The sequence below is a fragment of the Neofelis nebulosa genome, chromosome 1 (genome assembly GCF_028018385.1).
Source record: "Neofelis nebulosa isolate mNeoNeb1 chromosome 1, mNeoNeb1.pri, whole genome shotgun sequence".
Lineage (NCBI taxonomy): Eukaryota > Metazoa > Chordata > Mammalia > Carnivora > Felidae > Neofelis > Neofelis nebulosa.
In genome coordinates this window covers 146,049,730-146,064,026 of record NC_080782.1, presented here as the reverse complement: position 1 = coordinate 146,064,026, position 14,297 = coordinate 146,049,730, and the positions used below count along the sequence as shown (strand labels likewise).

The 14,297-nt window shown below is 37.3% G+C and overlaps 1 protein-coding gene across 5 annotated transcripts in view; it reads left to right on the top strand.

Annotated features, from left to right (window-relative positions):
* The window catches only part of AP3S1 (adaptor related protein complex 3 subunit sigma 1), a 71,694-nt gene that overhangs the window by 14,307 nt on the left and 43,090 nt on the right, over nt 1-14,297 (top strand). For all 5 annotated transcript variants that reach the window (XM_058738599.1, XM_058738589.1, XM_058738615.1 and 2 more), the window contains exons 2-3: nt 10,377-10,468; nt 12,606-12,717. In XM_058738599.1, the coding sequence (XP_058594582.1) occupies nt 10,377-10,468; nt 12,606-12,717 (204 nt within the window). The remainder of the gene's footprint in view (nt 1-10,376; nt 10,469-12,605; nt 12,718-14,297) is intronic.

Sequence of the window (14,297 nt, the reverse complement as noted above, 5' to 3'; positions counted from 1 at the left end):
GTATGTACACTCTCGTTTTTCTGCATTTTCTAAAGTGTCACAGACCCTTTGTCTGAGGCTGTTTTTACCAGCTGTGCTGAGTACTTGATGAGCCTTTTATTTTGGAAATTCTTTTTCTCTCTTCTTGAAAAATTTCTCTGTTTTCTCTGTTCTCTTTTTGAATCTGCTTTTATTCAGCATCCCTCTGGACTGTTCTGTTTTTCTTATTCTTTCTCTTCTGTTTTCTATCATTTTGTCCTTTGGCTCTGTTTTCTGGTTGATTCTTTTTTTTCTCAGCTTTATTTTCCAGTCTTTCCCCTGAATTAAAAGATTTATCCTTATATTTTTAATTTCCATGAGCTTCTTCTAAAATTTCTGAATGTTGGCATCTTATAGTATGCTGTTCTTGTTTCACAGGTGCATTTTCTTTATTACTTCTCTGATATTAATTATAAGTATTTTACAATTTTCTTTGCCCTATGTGGTGTGTTTTCTCTGAGTTGCTTTCACCCACTATTTTGTCTTTAGTTTTTATGTTAGAACTGTCTTCCGATGTCCAGTAATGCTTGGTAGACTGATCCTGTCTAAGGGTGGCATACTGAAAGCTATAATTTAGAAGCTCTGAATTCATGATCAGAGGTTGCCCATATGAACTGTTCTTGAGTTGATCTGAGTTGGCAGTTTAGTTGGTTTAAAAATGACAGTTGCTGTAACAATTCCCCAAATCTTAGTGGCTTTAACACAATAAAAGTGCATTTTTCACATAAAGTCCAGTATTGGTGAACCTGATCAGCTAGAAACTTCTGTGTTTGTTCTTTGTTTTTGAGGAAGGGCTTATCAAAGGAACCTCTGCTTCTAGTTAACATGGGAGATTGTGCAGGAATTTTATGGGTGAAGCTTGGACGGCATATTTTTATTTTTTAATTTTTTAATTTTTTTTTTTTAACATTTATTTATTTTTGAGACAGAGAGAGACAGGGCATGAACGGGGGAGGGTCAGAGAGAGGGAGACACAGAATCCGAAACAGGCTCCAGGCTCTGAGTGGTCAGCACAGAGCCCGACGCGGGGCTCGAACGCACGGACCGTGAGATCATGACCTGAGCCGAAGTCGGCCGCTTAACCGACTGAGCCACCCAGGCGCCCCTGGACGGCATATTTTTAACAACCAGCTCACCTGGGAAGAAAAAGTGGTAGCATTTGCTGCGTGGGGTCAGTACTCCCATAAGAGCCAGGTTTCAGGCTGTCAAAATGGTGTCACATAATGCAGAGTTGGGAAGAGACGGGACAGTTGTGTTTCACTTGTGGCAGCTCTGGCAAACCACTGGCAGCCACATTTCACTGGCCAGAACCAGTTTGTGTGGGTCAGCCTTAATTCAAGAGAGTATGAAAATCATTGTTGACTTGTGTGTCTGGGAAGTAAAGGAGCTGTATTTTGGTGAACAGGTAACTGTTTTCTGCCATTGTTAGAGCTTCCAGTGTCATTCTTTTTAGATTTAGGTAGAGTTTCTGGAGAAGTTTGGGCCAGGCTCCTGCCTGCAGGGTGAAGAAGGCCTGGCCCAGGTATTCTGGGACCTGATTGAAAAAAGGGCTAGCATCAGGTATGTGTACATTTTCCTCAACTCCCTGTTTTCAGTATGATGCCTGTATTTGCTTTTTACTGCTGCTCTAACAAATGACCACAAACTTAGTGGCTTAAAACAATACAAACTTCTTACCACGCAGTTCGGTGAGCTATAAGTCTGACGTGGATTTACTGGGCTAAAATCAGGGTATCGTCAGAACTGCACCCCCTTCTGAAGACTAGAGAAGAATCCATTTCTTTGCCTTTCCCAGCCCCCAGAGGCTGCCTCTATTCCTCAGCTCATGACCCTCTTCCTCCATCATCATAGCCAACTGAATAGCATCTCTTTGACTACTCTCTAGTCACATCTCCCTCTGACCACAGCCCAGGAAAACGGTTCTCTGATTTTAAGGAGCCATGTGATTAGATTAGGTAATGAGATAATCTGGATATTCTCCCCAACTCAAGGTCTGTACTTTAATCAAACCTGTAAAGTCCTCTTTGTCATGTAAGGGGATATATTCATAGTTTCCAGGGGTTAGGAAGTTGTCATCTTTGGTGAGCAATGCATTATTCTGCCTACCATAGTACCACTTGTTCTCCAAAGACCCTTTGCTTTATCTGCTCCTTGAAATAAGTTTACAGACTTTTCTTCAGGATGAAAAAGGGAATTTAGGGTCCTTCTACTTCTTAAGCTCATTATTTTACACTCCTCTTTTCATCTTCCCTTTCAGAAGCACCTAAAAGCACCAATTCTTGAGGCTTTGGCTAATTTTGTGATACATATTGGGTTAGCTCTTGGGTTTCTCTGTAACCAATTTGGGATTAAATTTTCTGAGGTTTACTTAATGCTTGACCACTCATTTAGCCCCTTGCTAAATTTTGTTGCCCTTGCCTTCCTTTCCTATTTTCCTTATCCTTGTGATTTATGCCTTTAAAAAAAGGTGTCGGGGGGGGGGGAGATTTTGATATTGTTTGAGCTGAGATTTGGCAAGGCAACAAAATAGATGTTTTTGTGCATTTAGTCTCTTAATTAGAACAGAGCTCATACCTTTAACTACTATACCATCCTGCATTTACTTTATTCCCCCCATCTTTTTTTGAGTATGTAACGTAACCCGTGTATCTGATAATATAAATGGATGTGGATCCCATCTTCTACATTAGATATTCATTTATTCAGTGTACTCTTACTGGTGACTCTGTGCCAGCCACTCTTAAGCATTTCAGATTTAAAGAGATTTGTAAGGGTCAGAGTCTAATAGAACTCAGCTGCAAAGGAAATTTGAGCACACCATTAAAAGTATGCTGTAGGGGTCATCTGGGTGGCTCAGTCAGTTAAGCGTCGGACTCTGATTTTGGCTCAGGTCATTTTGGCTCAGGTCATGTTCTCATGGTTTGAGAGATCAAGCTCAGGGTTGGGCTCTGCACTGACAGAGTGGAACCTGCTTGGGATTCTCATTCTCATTCTCATTCTCTCTCTCTCTCTCAAAATAAATAGGTAAACGTATTAAAAAGTATATCATAGGAATAGAAACAGTACAAAGGAAGCACTGGGGAATAAGGAACTAATTTTTCTTGGGAAAGTAAGAAAAGACTTCACATTTGATCTGAGTCTTCAAACGGTGTTGTTAGAGAATGGGAGAGAGTAGGAAAATGGAAGGGAGTGAATGGTGAGAAGTTCAGTGTGGTTGAAGGTGGGTTGTGTAGGGAGGAGAAATAGATGATGAAAGCTCAGAGTAGATCTGGATTCGATTTTGGAAGGCTTTGTGTATGGCGTGGTAGGGAGTTTGGATGTTAGGTCAGATGGAAACTGGACAACTTTAAGAAAAGGATGGAACAAATACTGTTTATTAGGAAGCAATTCTAGTGGCATATGTGGGGTGGTTTGGAGTGGAGAGACAGGTGGCAGAGTGAATGTTTAAGGTTGTTTTTTTTTTTTTTTTTTTTTTTAATTTTATTTTGAGAGAGAGGGAGAGAGAGAATCTCAAACAGGCTCCACATCATCAGCGCAGAGCCCGACATGGGGCTGGATCTCAGGAAGTGTAAAATCATGATGTGAGCCAAAACCAAGAGTAGGACACTTGACCAATTGAGCCACCCAGGTGCCCCTAGGTGGTTCTTAGAGTATCCTGGGTAAGAAGAATGTGAGTTGAGACAATATCTTCGAATCCAGGTTTACTGTTGTTTCTGTGGTTGAATTAACAGGATTTGGTGACTGAAAGACTTGGGAGGTGAAAGAAAAGGAATCATCAAGATTTTTGACTTAAGAGACTAAATGAATGGTAATGCTATTAACTGAAATTAGAAATATAGGAGGGGCGCCTGGGTGGCTCAGTTGGTTAAGCCTGCGACTTCGGCTCAGGTCATGATCTTGTGGTTCATGAGTTCGAGCCCCGTGTCGGGCTCTGTGCTGATAGCTCAGAGCCTGGAGCCTGCTTTGGATTTTGTGTCTCCCTCTGTCTCTGCCTCACACTCTGTCTGTCTGTCTCTCTCTCCAAAATAAATAAACATTAAAAAAATTTTAAATAAGTTAATTAAAAAAAGAAATATAGGAATAAAAATGGGTTTTATTAAGAGGTACAGACTTCTAGGTAAAATAAATGCATTGTGAAAAATGACGAGAAAAATGAGATGAAAAATACAGCTGAGGGAATATAGGCAATAACATCGTAAGGATGTTGAATGGTGACAGATGGCGATTGCACTTAAGCGTGCTGAACATTAAGCAGTGCATAGACCTGTCGAATCACTATGTCCTCCGTCTGAAACTAATATAACAATGTATGTTAGTTGTGAAAGTCTTTCACAAGTTTTAATATCACTTTATGGAATATAAATGGAGATGTCTGTTTGCAAGCTGGAAACATCTGTCTGTCACCAACTCAGAAAAGAAGATAGGCTTCTTTTAAGCACTGGGGATGTAGGAGAATTAAAGATTAGGGAGATCTCTAAAAAAAAAAAATTAAAAAAAGACGTTTGTCAAGAAAAAAAGATTGGGGAGATTAACAAGGTTGAAGCTACATGAATAAGTCAGGTCATTCAAGGGACACCGTTTAGCTCTAGATGAAGAGTAGGAGGAGGTGATGGAGATGATAAAGGAAGAGGGTAGCAGTCTTCTACAGTGGTTTTTCTTCCTCCCTCACTCTTTTCGATATTTTTCTGAAATATTGAATAGATGAAACATAAATGTGCCTATTAAATATCCACAGGGTACAAGAAATGCTACTCTAATTGCTGTGTGTTCACTATCCTTTTTCAAGAAAAATTACCAGTATCCTTGAAGTCTTTCTGCACCTCTCCCATTCTATCCTGTTACCCCTGTACTTAGATAACCACCACCTTGAATTTTTAAAATCATTCTCCTATTTTTGTTTTACCACGTTTTTGCCCTCAAACAGTTCACTGGTTAGTTTTACGTGTTTTTGAGCTTTTAAAAAACAGAATCATAGTATTCATATTCTTCTGTGACTTGAATTTTTTTTTTTTAATTCAACATTTCTAACATCATTCCTGGTGTTTGGTCATTCATTTTCATTGCTGTGTAGTGTTCCGTGCAAGACTAAAACACAGTTTATTTCTACATTTTGCACTGATGGACATTTTACTTTGTAATTGTTTTTGCTATTACAAACAGTGCTGCTGCTCTAAGCGTTCTTATAGATGTCTTTTTGAAACTCCTTAGGGTATAACTAGGAGTTGGGTCTGTTCATGTTCAACTTTACAAGGTAGTGCTGGTCTGTTTCCAGAAGTGGTTGTATCAGCTTACAGTTCTTTTAGCAGTATTGGTGCTTTGTTGCTCCGTATTCTTGCCCACACTTGATATTGTTAGACATATTTATATATCTTCCCTGATAGCATGAGTACTTAATGTTGTCATTATAGGTTTAACTATAAGTTTTTTTTTCCTTTTTTCCCTGTATGAAGTTGAATATCTTTCATAGTTTATTTACCATTTTAGTTTCCTTTTTTTGATGGTTTCCTAAGTCTTCTGTTTTGCTGAGTCATTTTTATGTTGAGATGTTTTTCTTATTGACATCTAAGTGTTTTTTATATATACTGGGTATTATTCCTTTGCCGTTTTTATGTATTGTGGCTATATTCTTTGTGTTTGTAGCTCTCCTTTCTTTTTCTGGTGTCTTCTGAACATTAGGCATGCTTGCTTTTGATATCAAATATCAAATTTGTCAGTCTTTTTTTTTTTTTTTTCTTTCTTGTTACCCCCCCCTCTTCCCTTCCCCGACCGGTCTTTTTCTTATGGTTAGCCTTAATTTGTGTCTTACTTAAAAGTTCGGCACTATTACAAAGTCATATAGGTATTTTCTGATTACGTCTTCAAAGCTTTTGTAGCTTGAGCATTGACATTCATTTTTAACCAACCTGGAGTGATTTTTTTTTAGTGTAATGTAAGAGGTCAAAGTTCATTATAATAAAACAATGAAAACAACAACTGACTCTGGCACAATTCATGGAAATGTCTTTCTCTGTTGATCTACAGTGCCTACTTCGTTTTAAATTAAATTACCTTATATTTGCGTGGGTGTGTTTAAGGTTCAGTTCCATTAGTCACTTTCCCTATTTCTGTACCAATATCATGTTATCTTAATTACTGTGGCTTTATAATAATTCTTACCTGCTCAGCAGGTCCTCTTAACAAATTATTGTGGTTTTATGATAATTCTTACCTGCTCAGCAGGTCCTCTTAACATTCTACTTGAGAGTGTCTTGTCATTCTTGTTTTCTGATCTAATATATATATTTTGGAATCAGATTCAGGTTTTCAAGTTTCCCTCAGTCTCTCTCTCTCTCTCTCTCTCTCTCTCTCTCTGTCTCTGTCTCTCTCTCGGGATTTTCATTAGAATTACCTTGACCCTTTGGAGCATTTTGGAGATATAGAACATCTTCTTAATGTTGAATCATTCATTCTGTAATCACTGTACATTTCTCCATTTATTTGGCTCCTTTTTAATTTTTTTCAGTGAAGTTTTATATTTTCTCCATAGTAGTCTTGCATGTTTTGTTTCATTTATTCCTACACACTGCATATTTTTTTGATGGTATTGTATGTGGTATCTTTTTTAATTACACTTTCCAACTGATAGTTGGAGAAATTTAGAATTGCAATAGAATTTTATGTGCTGGCTATGTCTTGTTATATCTATTAGTTTCAACACTTTTGTGTAAGCTGTGTTAGATTTTCTACATAGAAAATCTTGTGGCCTTTGAATGACAGTTTTCTTTCTTTCTTTCAAATTCTTTTATCTTTTATTTTTCTTGTTTTTCTGATACTGATGACAGCTGGTATGGTGCTGAATAGGAAAACCATTATTAGTTATCTTGCTTCTGATCTTAAAAGAGAGACTCTGTAAACATTTTCTTCGTGACTATGTTTGCAAAAGGTGTTTGATAGGATAGTCTTAATTAGAGGAAGTTCTCTCTTTTTTTTTAATTTACTAAGAGTTTTCTTTTTAATTCAAGAGTTGATGTTATTTTATCAGATGCTTTTTCTTCACCCATTGAAATGACCTATTTTTTCTCCCTAAATCTGTTAATATAGAAAATTACATCAATATGTTTTCTAATAAATCAACCTTGCATCACCAGGATAAACACGTTTATTTGGGTCATGTTATGTTAGTTTTTTTAAATATTAATTTTTGTATCTCTGGTCTTCAGTGAGATTGGCCTGCAGTGTTCATTTCTCATACATTCCTTGTCTCATTTTGTGTCATGTTAACCTCATAAAAATGAATTGAGGATGTTAATTCTTTGTGCTCTGGAGAGTTGTGTTAAATTGGAATGATCTGTCTCTTGAATCATTGGTCAGACTTGGTGTTAAAGTCATCAGGGCTTGATTTATTTTTGGTAGAGATCTTTTAAATTACTGTTTATTCTCTTTATGATAATAGGATTAATAAAGTTTTTCTATTTCTCCTTTGGAGTGTTTTACTAATTTTTTGAAGGCATTTTTTGCCACTTCATCTTAGATTTTTAAATTTATTGGCTTAAGATCTTCATCATACTAATTTATTATCTATTAAATTTCTGCAGCATCTGTAACTAGGTCTCCCTTTTGGATTATATATTGCTAGTGTATAGAAATACAGCTGATTTTTGAGTGTTAATTTTGTATCTTGAACTTTGGTAGATTTGTTTATTAACTTTAATAGTTTTTTATGGATTCTTTTGAGTTTTGTAGACATATGATAAGTCTATCACAGATGTCATCTGTGAATAGAAATTCTACTTCTTTCCAATTTGAACGCCTGTTTGTGATTTTTAAAAAACATTCTTTTGGGGCGCCTGGGTGGCTCGGTCACTTGAGCGTCCGACTTCGGCTCAGGTCACGATCTCGCGGTCCATGAGTTCGAGCCCCACGTCGGGCTCCGTGCTGACAGCTCCGAGCCGGGAGCCTGTTTCGGATTCTGTGTCTCCCTCTCTCTCTGCCCCTCCCCTGCTCATGCTCTGTCTCTCTCTATCTCAAAAATAAATAAATGTTAAAACAAAAAACAAAAAACCCCCATTCTTTTAATTATTTATTTTTTTTTAAATTTATTTAAGCAATCTCTACACCCAATGTGGGGCTCAAACTCATGACCCCAAGATCAATAGTCACATGCTCTTCTGCCCCCCGTCGGGCTCTGTGCTGACAGCTCAGAGCCTGGAACCTGCTTCGGATTCTGTGTCTCCCTCTCCCTCTCCGCCCCTCCCCTGCTCATGCTCTGTCTCTCAAAAATGAATAAGTATTAAAAAAGAATTGTAAAAAGTCATATGCTCTTCTTACTGAGCCAGCCAGGCGCCCCAAAACATCCTTTTAGTTATTGATTATATTATCCAATTGCAATGTGGTTAAAGAATACAGTCTTTATAAAACCAATCCTTTGAAACATGATAATCATTCACTTGATTTTCTTTATAGTTTTATTTTTATTACCTATATGTGTGTCACTAAATAAAATATTATTATTTAGTTTTGCATTTTTTTGGAATTTATATTAGTGGAATGATTACATGTCATTCTGGTATTTGCTTTCTTCCCCCTGCTATAGACTGAATTCTGTCCCCCCACCTCCCAAATTCATATATTGAAGCCCTAACCCCCAATTTGATGGTATTTGGTATTGGGGCTTTGGGAGATACTTAGGTCTAGATTAAGTCATGAGGTGGGGCCCTCGTGATACTAGTGCGCTTATAAGAAGAGACCCCAGAGAGCTCGTTCCTGTTCTCTTTCCCTATCATGTGAGGCCCGTATGAAAAGAAACTGTCTTCAAGCCAGGAAGAGAGCACTCACCAGAAATCAACTATGCCAGCATTTTTTGTTTGTTTGTTTTAATGCTGGCACTTTGATCTTGAATCACTAGTTTCCACAATAATGAAAAAATAAATTTCTGTTAAAGCCACTGAGTCTGTGGTATTTTGTTATGGTAACCCGAGCTCAGATAAAGGGAAGGCCCTTTTCCACATTAAGTTTTTGACAATCCTTCATATGATGGGTATAATTTATTTCCTTACGTTTTGCTTCTTGGGGCGCCTGGGGGTCTTTGTTGGTTAAGTGCCGACTTCGGCTCAGGTCATGATCTCATAGTTCCTGGGTCCGAGCCCCACGTCAGGCTCTGTGCTGACAGCTTGGAGCCTGGAGCCTGCTTCGGATTCTGTGTCTCCCTCTCTCTCTGCTCCTCGCCTACTCGCACTCTGCCTTTCTCTCTGTCTCTCAAAAATAAATAAACATTAAAAAAAAATTTTTTTTTAATAAAAAAAGAAGTGTTCTTGTTATAGGATTCCATTGTGTGAACGTACCATAATTTATCCATTCTGGAATTGGTGGACATTTGGGTAATTTCAGGGTTTTTTTTGGTCATTACAGTGCTTTGATGAACATCTACATGTCTTTTGCTACACAGGTTAAGAGTTTATTGTGTATATGTAATTGCCAACACTGCTTTGTTTTTGATCTTCAAAAACAATGATTTCATATGGTTTAGTAGAGTATCTAGGAGTGGAAATGCTGGACTATAAAACTGTTTTCTCAAGTGATTATGCCATTTACCCTCCCACTTGGTGTGATGAGTTTCTTTGGTCCCACATTTGGTACTGACAGACTTTTATGCTTGGCTACTGTGGTGCATGTGGAGTTATTTCCTTGTACTTTAATTTGTATTTCACTTTGTTACATTTTAACTTCTTTTCATATATTTATGGACCATCGTATTTCCTTTCCTGTGAAGTTCCTATTTGTGATTTTCCCCCGTTTTCTATTGCAGTGTTTGAGAGCTGGCTCTTTTTTACTGGGATGTGAATTGCTTGGTGAATTTAAAATCTTTTGAGCCAAATCTTGGTTTTAGGCTGTGCTTACATGACTAATATGGATGAATTCATCTCAGTTTGCATTTAAACAATTGGAAGCTCTAAACTACTGTGTTTTTCTTCCAATAAAATATAGATCAGGTACATGAATTATTTATAATTTTCTCTCTCTGTTTCAGTTTACTTATTTGTAAAACAATGGGCTTTGACTGGTTAATACCTAGTATCCCTTTTACTAGTGTCTTTAATTCATCTAATATTTTTCTTCTTGGTTTTTGAAACTTAGAAATGTTAGTTTTATTATAGTACCAAACTGTAAAATGTTGGTTTTGTTTTGTTTTTTCCTTTTTGTTTTTCATCAGAAAATGGTGGATTTTGTTTCTGTGAGATGTGATGTTAGCTTTCCAAGGACCGCTCCTTAGGTTAATGTCCCTGAGAGATATTACTGCCTTTTACTTTTTTTTTTTAATTCTTAAAATGCTGTTAAACCTAGAAATTTAATCCTAACATGTATGAATTATTCTTTCTCAGAGTGAAGATACACAACAGCAAATCATCAGGGAGACATTCCATTTGGTATCTAAGAGAGATGAAAATGTTTGTAATTTCCTAGAAGGAGGATTGTAAGTAAAGCATTTCATGAACATTTCTAATCTTTGGCTATATGATTAAAATATATGCTGTTTAGGGGCGCCTGGGTGGCGCAGTCGGTTAAGCGTCCGACTTCAGCCCGGTCACGATCTCGCGGTCCGTGAGTTCGAGCCCCGCGTCAGGCTCTGGGCTGATGGCTCGGAGCCTGGAGCCTGTTTCCGATTCTGTGTCTCCCTCTCTCTCTGCCCCTCCCCCGTTCATGCTCTGTCTCTCTCTGTCCAAAAATAAATAAAAAACGTTGAAAAAAAAAATTAAAAAAAAAATATATATGCTGTTTAATTGGTTAATGGTAAAAATTTCCTACTTTTTATGAATTGGATTAGGAGATTACCACCTATGTTAGCTGTAAATCTAACTTGAATTTTTTGAAGATATGCAGTCTTTGTTGTTTTTTTAAAAATTTTTGTGGAGTCATTTTATATAAAGGTCATGGCAACAATTCACACGTTGCAGGGACATGTAAAATTATAAACTAAGTTTCCCTTTCCTGACTTTAGTCTTTCTCGATTTCTTGTGTATCCTTCTAGAAAATTAAGTTTTTTATGACTAACATATAAAAGTAAAATCTTATGGGATGCGTGGGTGGCTCAGTTGGTTAAGCATCCAGCTTCTGCTCAGGTCATGATCTTGTGGTCCGTGAATTCGAGCCCACTTTGGGCTCTTTGCTGACAGCTCAGAGGCTGGAGCCTGCTTTAGATTCTGTGTCTCCCTCTCTCTCTGCCCCTCCCCTGCTCGCACTCTGTCTCTCTCTCTCAAAAATAAAGAAACATTAAAAAACAAACAAAAAAAACCCCTCAAAACTTTTACTTATGGGATCACACTAGGTATGCTTGTTTGCATGTTACTTGTTTTCACTTAATATTTTGAAAAGCATATAAGCACATTTAGAACAGCCTAGGTAAATGGACCTGTTCATAGAAATTTAGATTACATTCTTTATCTTATTATTGTAAACAAGCCTGAAGTCTGCTTTTCGCATATATATCAGTGTGAATGTATATGTATCTATATATAGGCATATGTATATAGATAGAATTCAGCTAATACAGTTTTCTGTTTTTTAAAATGAATAAATAAAAATCAGTTATAATTATCTTGCCAACTATTATAAATACTTTTAAATTAATAGATTCCATGAAAGCAGTGTGTTCTCAAAATAGCTTTATAAATGTTCCCTCTAGTGTTTATATAATCAATTTCTTAATATTTCCTCATTGACAATTCAAACACTAAACTAGCTGAGCCCCATTATGAATAATCAGAGATTAGTCAGAGAAACCTACACTTTTCTGTATTTTAATGTGTATGAGTTATATTATGAAAAAGAGTTTGGATAATAAAAAATTCATTCTTTGTTGATCATAAATTATTTTTTAATCATGTAGAAAGTTTACTTGAATTTCTTAAAAGGGTATATCATGCTCCAGTTAAATTTTGCAAATACACATTTACAATTTATAAACTTACTTGTTTTTTTGTTTTTTATTTTTTTGGCGAGAGGGTGAGGGAGCTTGAGCAGGGGAGGGGCAGAGAGAGAGGGAGAGGGAGCATCCCAAGCAGGCTCCGTCTGTCACCGTAGAGCCCAGCATGGGGCTGGATCCCAGGAAGCGTGAGACCATGACCCGAGCCAAAATCAAGAGTGAGACACTCAGTGTATCACTCAGCTTAACCAGCTGAGCTACCCAGCAGCCCCTCTCAGCCTCTTAATGTCACTCTTAAGAATCCATCTTAAGTAGCAAATCCATCAATATGGAATCCCCCTATTTTGAATCTCTTTGTAGTGTTTTCTACTCTGATCATTTTTTCTTATTTGTTTATTGTTTCTTACCCACTCTCAGTACCTGGCAAATGGTAGGTACTCAGTAGATAGCTTAATGAATTAATGAACTAAAATTAAGCACCAGCTTCTTTTACTTGTTATCTCTGAAGAAAACAGCCACGATAATTTACTTAATCTCCCAAGTTCACTTGAATGCTATGCCTTTAAATGCTATGCCCAGACATTTTATAAAGGGTTTTAAACACATTGTCAGTTTGCTTGAGCTAATGAAAATGTGTTTCATTTTATCCCTATACCATTCCATTTTTTGGTTTTGTTTTGTCATTTAGGTTAATTGGAGGATCTGACAACAAACTGATTTATAGACATTATGCAACATTATACTTTGTCTTCTGTGTGGATTCTTCAGAAAGTGAACTTGGCATTTTAGATCTAATTCAAGTAAGTTAACACTTATTGTCTTAATACCATTTTTGGCATTTATATATTTTAAAACTTGTATGCTCTAAATTTTCTAAAATGATGTTCTGTTTGGTAAGAAATAAATTGTTGCATAGTAGATATTAGATGAGTGAAATGGGGACTAAGGGTGCTAAAACACATGGGTAAATTTAATCAGATTAAGACTAATCACAATTAATTTAATCATGCCCTTTTTTCCTGTTAACGTAAGTCATGCAAGAAGCCCACGATTCCGGATCTCTTACCATGTGTATCCAGATCTGATCCCCAAACCCACCCCTCCCTGCCTCCTGAAAATCTTTCTTAATGTCCCTGGAACTCAAGGTCAGTCATAAGCACATTCCTCTGTATCTTCAACCTCTTTGTTAATGTTGCCTTCACTTTTTTGCTGTAATAAATTACATCTGGCTTCCCTGCTGACACCACCTGTAACCATCTCAAGTAATAACAGTCCTGCTCTCTTCTCTTCATACTGCTGAGCCTGCTAGTGTTTTCTTTGCTTCTTGTTGCTTTTTCCAGACCATTCTCTTGTTTAAAATGCCTCCAAACTTTGTTTCTTGTTTGTAAACTATACCACCTTCTCTGCCCATCCTGTTTGAGTAACCTCTCATCCCCACCTCCTATTTGTTGGGGATTTTATCAAAAACTTTTGAAGGTCTGAGATTCTACCCTACTTGCAAGCTAACAAGTTCACTACCACAGTGTCGTGGATGCCAGCAGAGGACAGGAGACTTCTGGATTAGAAACAAAGGACTTATTCCGAACAGCACAAACAGTAGACATAGTAACAGCATTTGCTTACACTGGATCCCCACGCCAATCTCCAAAGTTGCCAAAGGGTGAGGTTAAGAGGGCCAGATGATACCTGTACAAACAGTGGATTGAGTTATAGAAGAGGAACTGGAATCTTTTATACTGGACACTAATCATGTCGGCCCATGTCCTGGAGGAAAAGAATATCTTCCATGGGTATAGATAAACCTACCTGTTGCTTTGCAGAGAAATACTCTCTATTTTCTGGGGCTGTTTTCTTATACAGGCTTGCTTAAAAAGATAGTCCGCAAAAATAGCAGTCTGTACCTCTGCTTATATTATATGCAGAAATGGCAGACCCATGGGGTCTCCTAAAAATTTTACTCTTAGCTCACTGGCAGTCACTGGTACTACTTGTGTTCTAATTCTTGGTGATTTCAGTATTCAGTATTCGTGTGGTTAATTCTCCCAGTACCCTGGTGTCTTCAGACTGAGTATTCCCTTTCATTGAACTTTTGCCCTCTGCCGCACCTGGTGTTCATTTCTAGACCTTGTTTTTATCCAAACTGCCATTCTCCATAATCTCCATTTCAGTTTCCCCTCTGTCTACCACCTTTCTCCATATCGCAGTTTCTATTAATGCAATAATTCCTTGAGCCTGTTGGGACCTTCAGTCTTTTGAATCTTAGCTTTTTTTTTTTTTACTGTCCATCTTCCTGATGTCTTGTATTCCTTACCCCGCTTCAATTCCATGGTCAGTCGTGATAAATCATAGTCTGGTATACACTTAGCTCCTTTGTATCCAG